Here is a 16042-nt window from a genome sequence, read left to right as displayed (position 1 = left end):
AAGGTCGTTCCATTTTTCGAGCGGTTATATATGTTAAGATTGTTTACATATCTTTCAGTTTCATGAAAAAATGTAATCCCCCTCTCGTTGTACAACTTCTTCCCGTTTTTCAAGTGCATTGGTCCCTTATTGCCGTATGTTTATAAAGCGACACATAAAATGTATACACAAAAGTCGGCACGAACTTATGGGATGACCTAATTGTTTTATTTAGAAACCGGACGAGTGAAAAGACAAAATGAAGCGGATTATGTTTCTCTTCTCATAAAATTCTATTTATATTGTATTTGTTTTAACAGAAAAAATAAGGTTCAAATAGTCAGTACAAGATAAGGAATATTATCCATAGTACGATCATTATACCGAACATTTTCGAAATTTGATCTATCCAGTACAACCTGAAATTACCGAAAATATATGTATTTATATTAGTTCATATTTTTTTATAGTAAGGTACTTTTATACGCACCTTGATAATCGTTGTCGGGCTGTTGGCTGAAACTCTTGTTTTAGAATAAATTTCCTGATACCCATCAGGTAAATTGCAATATACTTCTCCCAATTCATATCTCCTAAATCTAGTTTGACCATATCGCTGTCGTTTAACATTTTCACCTTCCTCGCCAAGTCGGAACAGTTCTCCCTTTGAAAAGTCCATTCGTTCGTGGTGAAATATGTTACTGATGTGAACAATTTGTAGCTAGATTTTAGACATTTCATCATTCTGAAATATCATTTTTAATTGTTATTGTAGATGAACACAAAGATTGTCTCAGAAAGATTGCCCTCTTTGTTCGAGGTTCGATAGAATACTCACATTGGTTTACTACCTCGGAGTCTTAAAAAGATATCTATGATGAACGCAGGCAAAACATACGGAATTACACTCAGAACGTTAAAAATATATTTATTAGCTATCATTGGACAACCCGGGTACCATAACGTATCCTTCAGTGGCGTTTCTCTGCTATGCTTCAACACGAACTGTTGCACATCACCCCACCTTGTCAATAGGAACATTTACATTATTACAATTATTGCAACTTTATTTAAAGCACAGTTTACTGTTATGTTAGTATCTCGGCAAATATTGCGTAATTTAGATAAATATTATGTCATATCACTACTTTCTTAAATTGAAGTATTGAAGCAAAAGCGAACTTTTGTATTCTACGTTCATTTGCGTGTTGTTCACATTACTTAAACAAACTGAGTTTTTTGGAATACTGTAACAATCGAATTACATGAGTTGAAAAAGATTCGTAATAGATTTTACCTAAAAGGATTAGCGCTACTCGTGCAATTGTAAACTTTAACTTCGTGCTCAGAATGTAGCGTGACATGCCATGCAATAGATATTATCGCGTCCACTATGAAATCGACGGGCACTACATCTGATCTTGCATCTTTCCTACCCCGTATTGCTGTTGCACATCCTCTACTGGCTAACAGAAGGATGCCTGGTAACATTAATTTGGTTTAGAAATTATTTGTGATTTTCGATTAGCAGAAATGTAGCACTAAATAGATAGGAAAGAATTCTCCTAATTATGAACAACAGCAAAATTGAACTATAATAATTATGAACTAGTGGAAATCCTGTTATTTGGCTTCCTACAAGCCAACAGATTAACTCCTCTTTTCTGAAATGTGACGAGTATTGAACAATTATCATTGCAAAAGATTTACGAAAGTACCTGTAAATGCAGAAATACCCTGTATCCAACCAGGACATGGTTCTTTCAAAGAGGCACCAATTATGCTTGGCCGCACTATAGCAACTGGCAGATCTCTGCACCTGCTTGCTACGATTTGCTCTGCTAAATTCTTACTGAATGTGTATGTGTTTGGATAAGTTTTTAAAATCTTTTTTTCTATTTGGTTGATCGACGTTTCGTCGAATTTGTCACACATATCGATCACCTCTGAAGGTTTCAAGCTCGTGCTGCAAAGTCAGTAATAAGTGAACGTATTCTTCACGATATAATTATAAATGTAATATTCGTAAACCATGGAACAACGTTCGCGTATAACTTATTCTTACTTATAAACTTTTTCTTCAATCTCATGTAGATTCGCATTGCTAAAGGCTGTGCTGACGTGGACGAAGCTAATCGGATGCCTTAGTTCGTTCCAAAGCTCGATGACACGAAGAGTACCCTTCGTATTCACATTAACAGCCACGTGTAAAGGCTCATTGAATCTCACAGTGGCCGCGGCGTGAAACACTATGTTTACTTTCTCTAATAACAGATTTCTATCTTCTCGCGATAGACCTAAATCTGGCAAACTAACGTCACCTTTAACTGGGTAAACTTTGTGGACAACTGAGGGATATTTTGCTTTGATGTCATCGTATATCTGAAAACGAAAATTCCAGAAATGAGATTTAATCAATTTATCTCCTGACAGGTTTAAACATTGAAGGAAACAAGTGGTTATATTTACGAACGGGATCATCTATGAGCTTCTTAAATCGTTGTTCTATCGTTTCGTCCGTTTTTGGACGAAGTAGTAGAAAAATGGCAGTGATGCGCGGACACATGCGGAGCAGCTTTTCCACGAGACCTTCTCCAAGGAATCCGGTTGCCCCAGTCAAAAGAATCCCACTACCGGCGTAAAACTCTTCGAGAGTATTCGTCTTATTCAACCCTTTATTGATCGCATTTTCATTTCTTTCTTTATTGACTGTATCCATGTTTCAGGATCTTGACACTTTCAGTTCCAATATTTGCTATAGATTATCATTCCCGACAAACAGTAAGTGGAAAAATGTGTTAAATGATATACCATATTGGTTATAGTTGAAATCTTTTTATATATTACCTTCTAAAGAAATCTACGTAATTCAATAATTATTGGTTCGTTTTGCATGAATCAAATAATTGCGTTAGGTCAACGATATTCGATTAAGTAACGATAATATTTCGAGTCTAAGTTTAAACATTCCTTATGTAGTTTCATTTGACGTCTTCATTTTTTATTTCATGTGTATGCTTGTGAATATCATAACATACAGTGATCAGTAATTTGTGTGGGAAATGTGTGTAGGTCATGCGAGACAGTGTTAGCTCACATTTAGTAGCTCCTCGTGAATAGTTAATGCGTATGTGATTCTGCTGTCACTCCCCGTGACAACATGCTCATGTGATATCAGTATTAATATATTTCATATGTTCTCTTCATTCATTAATTATTTATGGTGGCAAAAGGAGGAAAATTTCTGATATTTTTATTTTATTGTATCTTCAAGATTTTGCAACCAAACACCCTGTATAAGTAGTTCCTCCCCCCCCCCCCATCCGATTTTTTCGAGCATCCATTATTCGATTACCTTGATACTGGAACATTTTATTATCCGAACAGAATATTGTATTTCCTAATAGCGGATGCCTCTTCTATTTGAAATATGTACTGTATACATATTTTATTAGTGTTCATGTACAATGTATTCTAATGTATTCTTTTATTTATTCGGTTCAGTGAATTCCGAATATAAGACTTTAGTATGGAACTAATAATGCTCTAGGTATCGAAACAAAACAAAAGAAAAACTCGAAAGTAATGTAAATGCAATATAAGTAACGAATATACATAGTGTTGGATATTTAACGGAACTGTTAATCAATCTTAATCTGTATTTGAATAAATGAAAATTCATATAAAAGTGATTGTTCCAATATCCGAACAGTTTTGTCGCCCTGTTAGTTTTGACACCGGAGGCTCTACTGTATTTCAAATTACCTGGTTAAAATTTTATTCTCACAGCAAACTGATGAATGTGATAGTGTAAATGAGAACAGCGGTCAATGAAATTAACCAGATCATAATATTCCTACATGTTATATGTCATATATGTAGTATCGTGAGGAAAAAGCCTGGCTAGAAATCGATCAAAACAATGTCGTCTGTCCTTCGGTTGTTAGTTTACATAGGGAAAAAAGCCTATGTGACTAAAGTCACCTAGTTCTTGAGGAGCGTTAACAGGACGGGATTAGAGAGGGGAAAAATAACGCCAACGGAGGAGGACGGTTTGAATCTAAAAGAAGTTGTTATTGGTCGAGAAGCGTTGGACGGTTGATCGAGAAGGAGAGTAAGTTGAGAGTTCAAAGTTAATCGAGGAGTCGAAGAGTAGAGTCGTTAGCGTTGTCGAGTTGCGAGAGGTGTTAGCGTTATTGAGAGTGGAGTTGTTAGCGTTGTCGAGTTGCGTGAGTTACTAGCCTAGCTGAGAGATTGAGTTGTTCGCGTTGTTCAGTTGCGAGAGTGGTCGAATTAGAGTAAGATTGTTACATTTAGTTCCATATTAAACAATCATCGTTTTCTGTCTCATTAATATCTGTATAACTAATTTATTGTAAATAAATTACAAATTGTAAATAGTATCAGGAAAAATTTATACCTAAATTTCCACGATACTACATATATTATATCTATATTTTTATGATGATTTTCACATATCCTGTAATTTTAATATGTTCATATTTATGTATACGTTATTATGTATTATATCTGTCATTGTATGCATATATATCTATATTGCTTTGTACATATGTGTAATATATTTTTATATTATCATGCTTATGTATGTTACGTTGCATTACATTCTACGTCATTTATTTTTGTAATTTTTCTGCTTGATCTTTACAATACCAAGCCTTTTATAGCACAAGTTGTTGTGATATAGAGATTTGATACGTTGAGTATTGTACACGCACATCTATATATAGTATAAAAGTGAAGAAAATTAATATAATCAACTAAAAACAATTTTGTAAAAATACTGAACATAAAGCCCTTTTAACTCACGAATCTCTATGAAACGATGTTTACATTGTTATTCGAAGAGATATTTTGACGCAGCATCTAAATAATTAGAAAGTATAATTATAAGGAATGTAATAAATATAACAAGAGAAATATATTGTATCACGATGTAGAGCATTTTGCTTAAATTTAATAAAATAATTGCGTAATTAAATACCCTCTCTACTACCATTTCATCGTTTCTTTTAAATATAATCAATATTATACATGTATACTTCAGTTTATTTCAGTTTTATTACTAAACCAAGGGATCTAACCATTTAAAATTTAAAATGGCTGAAATATCTCGCATGATTAATGTCACCGCGGAGCGTATTTTCCGATACATTCCGATATATTCCGTAAAATTATCCGATATCTCGTGCAACTATCTCGAAACGGCGAATGTTCCGATTACTGATTGATTGGTTGGTTGTAAATTATTGAAAAATCGCAATAATAAACCAGTTTTACTGGATAAAATGTAAAATATAAGATAAATATTTGAGAATCCAAAAACTTCATTTAAGCTATTGTAGTAATTAATGACCCGATGATATTTTTGATATATATGATAGTGGTAATAATGAATAACCTTTAATGAAAGACACAATTGAATACAAAATAACAAGGAATCGTCTGTTACCTGATAATATTTCCACTGCGTATCGTTAACCAAACATCGAACAAAAGTGCGACTTCACGATTGTGAATACCGGTACGTCTGTCGCAGCACTCTAACGATAATCAATGTGTCGCTCCTCTAAGTTCTCATAATACTATGAGAATTACTATACATAATACTATGAGTTCTCATAATACTATGAGAACTTAGAGGAGCTTATTAATACTAATAACCCCACCCTACTACTGAAACTGGATGATGATATGCGTTATTGATATTATTAATTAATTCATCTCCCAAAGCATTCGTATCTGTGAAAGTAGAAAATACGATCTGCGATGGCAATATCAACCATGCGAGATATATTTTAGTTGTGTAACATTCTCTTAGTAAAAAATATACATGTTTTTCACAAAATAAGATAAAATATACGCAGATGAAGTGAAGTATACTAATGTAACATTGATTATATATGTATAAGAGATACCATGAAATGGTAATGGAGAAATATGTATTACTCAATTATATTATTAAGTTCAAGTAAAATATCGTTCATCGTGATAAAATACATTACTTGTACGGATAATGGAGCAATCACTTTCATACGAAATTTCATTTATTCAAATACACATCAAGATCGATTGACAGTACCTTCTGCACTAAATCTACCAGCACTTCGTGTACATCTATTCCTACTTTGTCGGGTCAAAATGACCGATGATTAAAGAAATAACAGTTTTTGTGATTTAGCTTAGGTAATGATTAATTTATAACTGAATGTATATAAAAAGATGAACTTTCAAAAAATTTCGTCCAAATTTGCTGTTGCTTGATTTCAAGTTTAGACATACATAAAATTACACTTTCATTTATATAGAGACATATCTTCTGCAACCTCATTGCATATTCTACAAATTATCTTATTATCAAATGTACATTTGCCGCATATATATTTCCCGCATCTTGAACACATTTTCGTAATTTTGTAACATTTACAATTTTCTATTCGACAAGTTTTTTGTAGTAATGAATCTGAACTTGTTGATAGTTTCATTGCATGGTTTTTTCTCGCAATTCTTTATACAAAAGTAATGTATGCACCAGGTTTATAACCACTTTGTGGATTTTCTATAAATCAGTCACCATATTGCAGATACCATTGCAAATTTATTGGCTTCATTCGCTCTTCTTATCAAATCATATAAACCTCAGTATTTCAGTAAGGTCATCTCTGCTCATTGTTTTTAAAAAAATGCAGGCCCCCAAACTTCATTCCAGAAATATGAGACATCTAAATCCCTTTGCTTAATATGTACCGTGGGCATAAAGCACAGCAATAAATACGTCTAGTTTTGTTGCATCTAACTCCCTCTTATTCCCCAATACTCTAAATGCTTCTTCCGTATATTTTATTCTATGATTCCTTATACGGTAATCAGTGATAAGATAAAATGTCGTTCTCATTTGTCCTTTCATTATATGCCATTTAGCATATCTCTAAAAATATTATGAACTGATATCTAGGCAGGTTTGGGACTTGCATCTGTAGTATCGTGGACAAAAGGCCTAGGATATCGGCCGGACCGTAAACAAAGTCGCGAGAGCCGCGGCATCGTCGGATACATCAATGTGTCGTCGGTCCTTTCAAGTGGATAGTTTCGTGGAAAGGGCCTGCGTGACCCTGGCCACGGGCGTTTCGGGACACGTGCGCGATAGGGTGGGAAAAGACAAAGAGACGCTAAAGGCAGTGTTAGTTGAGAACGAATGCAAAAGGGGTACAGTGTGAGTTGAGAAGCGAGAGCGAGCGCAGAAGCCGAAGAGTAGAGTTGTAGAGTTGAGAGAGTCAGTGAGAGTTGCGGAGTTGCCTGAGTTGCTAGTGTCACGTAAAAAATAACTCTCGTAGTGATGTATATAAAAACTTTATTTCTCAAGAGTCGAAGGCTCTTGAGTACCAATATTACAATGCTCCAGTATCGGCTTATGATTCAGACTGGCTCGGCCGTCATTATTCGGAGTCTAAATACTAAGCAGGAACAATTAAAAATGATGGAGGGGATATTGTTCCTGGAAGTTCCTTATCAGGGTGGCGAGGTGTTAACTGACCGGATGATATTTAGAAATGTCAACTGTCCGGAGGATATTTAGAAGTATCTCAACTGTCCTGAGAATATTTAGATTAGAGGTATCAGCTGTCCGGAGAATGTTTAGAAGTGGTCGCCTAAGGTGACGTCGGGGTAAAAGAATTTGGGGTTACACTAGCATTGTAGAGAGATTGAGTTGTTAGAATTATAGAGTTGCGAGAGTGATTTGAGTGGAATAAGATTTTTGCGTTTAGTTCAAGTTGAACATTTATCGTTCTCTGTCCAATTAATCTCTGTTATTTTTATTTACCTTAAATAAATAGTATTAGGAGAATTTAAAAAATGTAAATTATCCTAATCCTATCCTTTTCCGATACTACACATCTATTTCTTTCCAAGCTGTTCCATCGGGCCCAGTTACGATAGGTTGGTTCTCTACATCAGTCAGTAACGATAATTTCTTTCCTTTTTGCTCTAGACGCGAACGCTCATTTATTATATTCAACTTTCATTCGCTTATAAAGAGCTTTTCATGTGTTTCCATGCTGTTTTCTGTTGCTGAAGTTTCTTGTTCGTCGCACATTGAACATTCTTCCATGTCCGTTATTTTTTTAATAATTTTTTTTGGAAAGTCTTGACATTTTTAGGGTAAATATTTATCATAGAATAATACCATGATCGGGATACAAAATTATTGTCAAATTATATATGCTTTACTTTTGCTTTTATAACAACTTTACACAAAACGCTCTGAGATGCTTCCTCTTAGTTTTGGAGATAACAAGTTTAGATGTCGACTTATTGACTAACAAACTGAGATATATTCTGGTCGAAAGGACAGTAGCAAGTAAGAATATGGTCTGCGATGGCGATATTCATACGAAAATATTGATGAGTCTTGGCCGTTCTCACCAACGGTTACACGAGAGTGGAATTGAGAAAAATCTGCTTTTACCGTGTTTTATCGCAATGAGCAGTATCCCTAAGAAACTTCCTAACTTTTAAAATGTTTGTAACAATTGACCGTAAAAAGTGGTAAATTTTATGGCGGTTCCTTAGGATATGCATTGAGTTCTTGGTTGATATGCTTTGACAGTTGATGGCCATCTAGATCGAGGAATGGATTGTAGTGTATGGCAAGATTACGGGCGTAACAGTTATTATTATTTGTTATTACCGATTTTGTTTATTATCTGACCTTGAGATAGCCTTTTCTTTGAATTGATTGCATTTATTTTAAGAATAACTAAATTATTTTATTGGCTGGTCAAATTGACCGCCCGCGGTAGACAGGACAGAATACAGTTTTTTCTTAGAAAAGAAAAAAAGCAATCTAGAAGTAAATACAGAAAAAAATATTGCATGCATGTTTTAGGGACCATGTTATGCCAGAAATTATGAAGCGATGTGATAACGTTTAAATGTGGTTAATTTTATATAAATGTTTGACAACGGTCAGTTTGACTAACATTGGTAAGTTTAGTGTTAATATCTATAGATTCTATGTCTTCTTGGCTGTTAAGTTACATAATCCTTTCAACATTAGTAACTGTAAAAATTTACGTTTATCTTGTACTTTGAACCATTGAGGCCATTTCTCGAATGCCACACGCGGAACATCATTGACAAGGCACCTATTCATTACAACTTCATTTGCAGTTTTACAGAGAAACCAGATCATTACATCAGTACATTCAAAGTCGGTGATTATGGCTTCTCCCAACATTATGTATATTTGTTAATTCTATTGCATTTGTTGAGAAACGTTAAGTTGGTGTGATCGCTAGTTCCTACAAGCTAAGTTGGTACGACTTCTAACGACACTCTTTTGTCTTAGGAGTTGACCACGTGTTAATTGTCTAAGAGTATTCGGCGTAATCTGACGGTTGTACGAGGTGGTGAAATATAGAAAGTAAAACTTGAATCTGTGTGAATTAATTAAATATCAACCTATATTTAATAACAGCATTTGCACCACTTTCGAGTTTTTGTTTTGTTTTGTTTCGATAGCTAAAGCACCATTAGTTTCATACTAAAGTCTTATAATAAGAATTCACTGAATCGAATAAGGGAAGGAATACATTAGAATACATTGTACATGAACACGAATAAAGTATATCCACAGCAGATATGTGAAATCGAAGAGGCATCTGTTATTAGGAAATATTATGTTCAGATAATAAATCATTCTTACATTGGAATATTGGGATAATGGGGGAGGGATAATGGGGACTCTACTGTATATAGTGTTACGATCTGGTGTTGATCTTCGATGTTCGTAATCGTTATGTGCAATTCTACATGTCGAATCTGGAGTTTCTCGAATTATATCTAAATCAATACAGTAGTTGCTGCCACAAGAAATCGTCGTTAAACTGTTTTGATTAACTTGATTTTCGTTCGTTAATGTTTGAAACAATGCAAACGGCTGAATGGAACAGTTTCCAAAACTTGTCGTACTCTTCTGAAGCGCGGGACTATTTCGAATATCCCAATATGCCGTGCTCTTGTTATCTTTAAGACAACTGAGTAGAATATATTCGGAAACTTGTCGTGTCCTTTAAAGCGTGACACTATTTTTAGATTGCAAACTGCTGTTGTTGGACCGTTCGCGAAGAGACGCGATTGCGGAGGAGTCAGGTCAACGGGTGTCGTAAATTCCTGTTACAATTAGATTATCGACGCCACGAACTGAACGATTGCCTATTTCGGTTAGGATAATAGAGGTGATTGAATTAGTATAACACTGAATTAACAGGTTATAATATACACTTTATTCCAACAACTTGTCTCGCAGAGAGTATAAATGTTCGGAGAGACTCGCGTGGTATGTTATGATGTCGAATTGTAATGTCGTTTACAATAAGGTTAAAAGTGTTCGGCTCGAATAGTTACTAGCAAGACTACGATGTTAATAGTAGTAAGTGTGACTTGCAAGTTATGAGTTACAGTATCTCGAGAGGTATAAATCGCAAGTAAAATATGAACCGAGAGATGTGTTTAGCAATTTAGGGATTTAGCGACTAGGCGACTAATAAAGAGATTTGACAACTTGGCAACTTGGCGACTAACTTTTGACTGACTATCGGCTGTCGTGTTATTACGGAAGGAAAGAACGTTATGGGTGTGTCTAGAGTACGAAGAAAGCGAATTCGCTTATGGCACTTTTCATTGGGAAAAATGAGGGTAACGATCAGCGATGCCAATTGATTAGAAAAAACGTTAGTGGATGATAATAGGTAGAACAACCAAGAATCATCAATAGACCAAAGACACTTATGAGATTTCAGAGTTCTCATTGTTAAGATACTAAGATTTATGGTGACCCCTTAGCTTTATTGAAGGTCTTGAGGAGTAAGGGTAGATGGACATGTGGCGACCAGACAAAAAGGGATGGCTGCGGTTTATATCATGCGACGTAACAGCTGTATCCATGATGTTTTAATTCGTTAATATAACCGTATACGTAGCGTAAACTAGCGTATCAATACAATTGATAAATATAATTTGAATTTCGGCTTAACCGCCATGTGTAGGAGTAATAGCACGGAAATGATTGATGTTTCCTTGGAATAAATAAATACTTTCAATATCTTCATTATTGACAATGATAGTCAATAAATAATTTTACTCGAGTAAATGTGGTGCAAGACCGAAATCGAAAAAGAAAGTGTTACAATGTTTAGCTCCTCACCTTGCTTATATGTGTTGTCGATCGCAGTTTTGGACTATCGTACGAAGTTAGTCTAGTTGCTAGATGATTGACTATATTAATCGTTGACGATTGATTTCTGGTTAAATGCTTGGTTTCATTCCTTGACGTTACTCATTTGAATACGAACTCATACGAATTTGATATTAACTCTCGACCAATTCTGTACTCGACTTAACTGACTCTTACTGACTGAATGACCGAATCCTTAACAAATTTTTAGCTGACTGACTACTGTCTCTAAGTGGCTACACTTATTTATAGTAAGACTACCATGGCTAATTGTTACGTAATTATTCAATATTAGCGCAGAGTTGTGGTACGTGATTATTTCTGCGAGCGCTGCATACTTTGGTTCAGCTGCTTTCCTTCCAGAAATATTAGGGTTGCAGCTGATGTGGTTTTCGTGGAAGTATTGTTCAAGTTTTCCTTTTTCTTTTACTAGTTGTGCTCTACTAAACACCTGGTTACCTTGCTGATGCCGGTACTTGATCCTTTGGCGCGTGCCAGTTGTTTGTCGCTGTTGATGCTGTGTGAAAAGGGCATAGCAGCTCATCTTTCATTATCTGCTTATTGTATGGTGTATTGTCATAGGAAAAGCTCGTGCAAGGCGGTACGTGTCAGTGAACGCCTCATTGTTCCTTGTTTCTATTTCGATATTCTTATATTTTAAATTTGTTCAATAATAATGTTGTGTCTTGGTTTATTGATTTATTGCGATATTTAAGTATTTGGACGCGTCGTATCTCTTATTGCCTCTTTCTCTTATTATAAATTCCCGTTTTTAATTCCATATACCTAGACTTGTGGCTCGTGTTAGTCATGAGTAACGGCGTATTACGTTACGGCTCGTGTGGAGCGCGAGACCTCAAGGAACGAATTCGAACAAATGGTAAGCGCCAGCTTACATCATACACATCGTAGCAAAGAAAATTGTGGAGATTCGAAATCACAATCCATCCTGCGTGATGTTTTCTAAGAAAAATTATCGATTATAGATCAAACCTGTTTACTTATTGAAATCTATAACGCCTTATAGCAAATATAAGTCTTTTTGCTTCCATAAGTAATTAATAAATAAGAGCACGTATAAACAATGATTATACAGATTTCACATATGCACTGCAATCGTCCTGTTCGCGGGTGCCCACAGAAAAATCACGATGTGTTACATCGTTACATCGTTACATCGTTACAAAATTCTCGAGGTGTTACATTTGTGGGTGAACACTGCTTCATATGAACCACGCACATTTTCCACATAAATTACTGATCGCTGCAAATTACGATATTTACATATATAGACAAAAGATAAAAAAATGAAAAAGCCTACGGGAACTATAAGAAGATTGTTTAAGCTTAAGATCTCAGCTGTAACAAATTTTGTACATTATTTTTAAAATTTTTCCGCTTACTATTTGATAATTCAGTGTCATTTATTGGAACTGAAAGTGCGAACATTCTGAAACATGGATACAATCAATAAAAAAACGAATGAAGATGGGATCAATAAACCTTCTACGCCGGTAGTGGGATTCTTGTGACTGGAGCAACCGATTTCGTTGGAAAAGGTCTCCTGGAAAACCTGATCCGCATGTGTCACTGTCATTTTTATACTACTTCGTCCAAAAACGGACGAAACGATAGAACAACGATTTAAGAAGCTGATAGATGATCACGTTCTTGTCTCTTTCAATATTTAAGCATGTCAGGAGCCAAATTGATTAAACTTCTTTTCTGGAAGTGATTTGGTATTTTTTCGTCTTCAGATACACGATGAAATCAAGGCAAAACACCCCTCAGCTTTGAGCAGAGTTTATTCCATGAAAGGTGACATTAGTCTGCCAGATTTAGGTCTTTCGCAAGAAGATAGAAATCTGTTGTTAGACAAAGTAAACATAGTGTTTCACGCCGCGGCCACTGTGAGATTCAATGAGCCGTTACACGTGGCTGTTAATGTGAATACGAAGAGTACTCTTCGTGTCATCGAGCTTTGGAACGAACTAAAGCATCCGATTAGCTTTGTTCCCGTCAGCACAGCCTTTAGTAATGCGAATCTACATGAGATTGAGGAAAAATTTTATGCGTAAGAATAAGTTATACGCGAACGTTGTTCCATGGTTTACGAATATTATATTTATAATTATATCGTGAAGAATACGTTCACTTATTACTGACTTTGCAGCACGAGCTTGAAACCTTCAGAGGTGATCGATATGTGTGACAAATTCGACGAAACGTCGATCAACCAAATAGAAAAAAAGATTTTAAAAACTTATCCAAACACATACACGTTCAGTAAGAATTTAGCAGAGCAAATTGTAGCAAGCAAGTGCAAAGATCTGCCAGTTGCGATAGTACGGCCAAGCGTAATTGGTGCCTCTTTGGAAGAACCATGTCCTGGTTGGATACAGAATATTTCTGCAGTTACAGGTATTTACATAAATCTTTTTCAGTGATAATTGTTCAATACTCCTTACATTTCACAGGAGTAGAGTTAACCGATTAGTTTGTTAGAGGCTTTCCACTAGATCATCATTATTATAGTTGAAATTTGTTGTTGCTCACTGTAACGCGAATGTATTCTAATATATTTAGAGTTACATTTCTGCTAATTCAAAATCACAAATAATTTCCACACCAACTTAATGTTACCAGGTACCTTTCTGCTAATCGGCAAAGGATTTGCAACAGCTGTACGCGGTAGGAGAGATACAAACTTGGATGTGGTGCCTGTCGATTTCGTAGTCGACATGATAATATGTACTGCATGGCATGTCACGCTGCATCGTGATCATGAAGTTAAAGTATACAACTGCACGAGTAACGCATACCCTTTTAAGTAATATTTATTGCGAATTTTTTACGAACTAATGTAATTCGATTGTTAGAGTATTCCAAAGTCTCAGTTTATTTAAGAAACGTGGACAATGAAAGCGCAAACAAATGTAGAATACAAAAGTCCACTCTTGCTCCCAATACTTCAATTTTGGAAAATAGTAATATAAATAATATTTATTGAAATTTCATAATATTTTCTGAGGTATTCGGATAATAATAAACTTTACTTTACGCGTAATTCCATTAATAATAATGTAATAATAATGTAATAATGTAATAATGTAAATGTTCCAATTGACTAGGTTTGGTCCGATGGCAGATGCTATGGTAAAATGTAGCATACTGAATGATACGCTGTGGTACCCAGGTTGTTCATCCGTAGCTAATAGATATATTTACAACGTTCTGAGTGTAATTCCGCTTGTTTTACCTGCGTTCGTCATAGATATATTTTTAAGACTCCGAGGTAGTAAACCAATGTGAGTATTCTATCGATCCTCGAACAACGAGAACAATCATTCTAGGATAATCATTATTTTCATCTATAATAATAATAATTCAAAATGATCTTTCTGAATAACAGAACTTCTCAGAAATAGCAATAAGCTGTTCTCATCATTTTTCATTTTTCACCACACACGAGTGGACTTTCCAAAGGGATAACTGTTCCGACTTGGCGAGGAAGGTGAAAATGTTACAGGACCATTTGCGATATGATCAAACTAGATTTCCGGGATATGGATTGGGAGAATTATGGTGTAATTTACCAGATGGGAATTAAGAAATTTATTCTGAAAGAAGAGTTTAAGTCAACAGCCCGACAACGATTATCAAGGTGCGTATAAAAGTATCTTCTTATAACAAAATAGGAACTAATATAAATACATATATTTTCGGTTATTTCAGGTTGTACTGGATATATTAGATCATCAAAATATCCGGAATAATAATTTTGCTATGGATAATGTTATAATTAGTGTACTGACTATTTGAATGCTACTTTTTTCTCTTTGAACCAAGAACAATGTAAATAGAATTTTATAAAGAAGGGATTCATCATTGCTTTCATTTTGTCTTTCCACTCGTTCGATTTCTAAATATATTCATTTATGACATTGTTTAATATGGATGTATGTATTTATATGTACACGGTTTCTGATTTGTCATACATGACAATATCTTTACTCCTCGATCTTTCTAGTACAGAGATCATTATGCGATAACAACAATAACAAATTAATGAAAACTCCTCTGAGCAATGGACAATGACGATAAAAAAAATATCTTTTAAAATAAGATAGTTCTAAAAGCTCATTTTGGTTTCTGAATTGTTTGTTCACAAACCTTGTAGTTCTTTCACCAATCGGCGTTAAAATATATAACATCATGGACGAAATAGCGAACAGACGTGATAGTCAGAGCTGAACGAAACATTCCTTCACATAACAAGTAGTAAATAGTGTACGTAGGAAGTGGTGTTAACCTCCAATAACCTTGACATTCACATATGTTATCAAGATTATCAAGTTATGTATTAGCCCTCGCTCGTTGTTCGTTATAAAATGATTAAGAAATTATTTTGCATAGAAAGAACGTGTCTTCTCGACACTGGGTGCATACTGTAGGGATCACGATATAATATATACATGTTTTATACTGATATCCCTGCATCTATCGTTGATATATTATTCAATATCATTATTCACAATCAGTTTATCGTGCAATCAGTCAGTCACTTACACAACTTCTAAAAGAAGAGTTTCACGAAATTTCGAAATGCGTTTGTACGAATTCATTAGCGCACTCCTTTTGTCATAATGAATGTCGAATAACATACGAATGACAGAAGTTTCTAACTTCATACGCCTTATTTTATAGATTTTTCCAAACTGTACATTTGTCAATTTATCTGAAAAATCATTATATATCTTTCTATAAGCGAAAAGCCTGTTTTCTGTACTTCCGTGTCTCTTCTTAGCA

The 16042-nt window shown here is 34.8% G+C and overlaps 3 protein-coding genes across 4 annotated transcripts in view; 1 reads left to right on the top strand and 2 right to left on the bottom strand.

Annotated features, from left to right (window-relative positions):
- LOC100648303 (putative fatty acyl-CoA reductase CG5065) overlaps nt 1–16042 on the bottom strand; it is a 74630-nt gene that overhangs the window by 11730 nt on the left and 46858 nt on the right. The gene's annotated exons all lie outside the window — the stretch shown is intronic.
- On the bottom strand, nt 247–2713 carry LOC100643556 (fatty acyl-CoA reductase 1-like). The gene is made up of 7 exons (XM_048413794.1): nt 2453–2713; nt 2045–2361; nt 1698–1945; nt 1277–1460; nt 818–1003; nt 470–724; nt 247–398 (listed from the first exon to the last, which is right to left on the bottom strand). The coding sequence occupies exons 1-7, from the start codon at nt 2696–2698 to the stop codon at nt 320–322; spliced, it is 1515 nt and encodes a 504-aa protein (XP_048269751.1). The 5' UTR covers nt 2699–2713; the 3' UTR covers nt 247–319.
- Nucleotides 9735–15130, top strand: LOC105666961 (fatty acyl-CoA reductase 1-like). Of its 2 annotated transcripts, none has more exons than XM_048413930.1 (8): nt 9735–10695; nt 12652–12924; nt 12991–13307; nt 13407–13654; nt 13880–14063; nt 14365–14541; nt 14646–14897; nt 14969–15130. In XM_048413930.1, exons 3-7 carry the CDS (start codon nt 13045–13047, stop codon nt 14659–14661), a joined length of 888 nt encoding a protein of 295 aa, XP_048269887.1. In that variant the 5' UTR covers nt 9735–10695; nt 12652–12924; nt 12991–13044; the 3' UTR covers nt 14662–14897; nt 14969–15130. The 2 variants fall into 2 exon arrangements, with proteins under 2 accessions (XP_048269887.1, XP_048269886.1); XM_048413929.1 differs by having other exon boundaries at nt 9745–11484.

Source organism: Bombus terrestris, chromosome 17, assembly GCF_910591885.1.
Source record: "Bombus terrestris chromosome 17, iyBomTerr1.2, whole genome shotgun sequence".
NCBI lineage: Eukaryota > Metazoa > Arthropoda > Insecta > Hymenoptera > Apidae > Bombus > Bombus terrestris.
Note: the sequence above shows the minus strand (reverse complement) of the source record. Positions and strands in the feature narration are given on the sequence as shown.

Coding starts and splice junctions, on each gene's coding strand:
- LOC105666961 (XM_048413930.1), top strand. CDS start 13,045: ATGAAAGGTGACATTAGTCTGCCAGATTTAGGTCTTTCGCAAGAAGAT. Junction 13,308..13,406: donor ATTGAGGAAAAATTTTATGC/GTAAGAATAAGT, acceptor CTGACTTTGCAG/CACGAGCTTGAAACCTTCAG. Junction 14,064..14,364: donor AGTAACGCATACCCTTTTAA/GTAATATTTATT, acceptor CCAATTGACTAG/GTTTGGTCCGATGGCAGATG.
- LOC100643556 (XM_048413794.1), bottom strand. CDS start 2,698: ATGGATACAGTCAATAAAGAAAGAAATGAAAATGCGATCAATAAAGGG. Junction 725..817: donor CTCCGAGGTAGTAAACCAAT/GTGAGTATTCTA, acceptor ATGATATTTCAG/AATGATGAAATGTCTAAAAT. Junction 399..469: donor GCCCGACAACGATTATCAAG/GTGCGTATAAAA, acceptor CGGTAATTTCAG/GTTGTACTGGATAGATCAAA.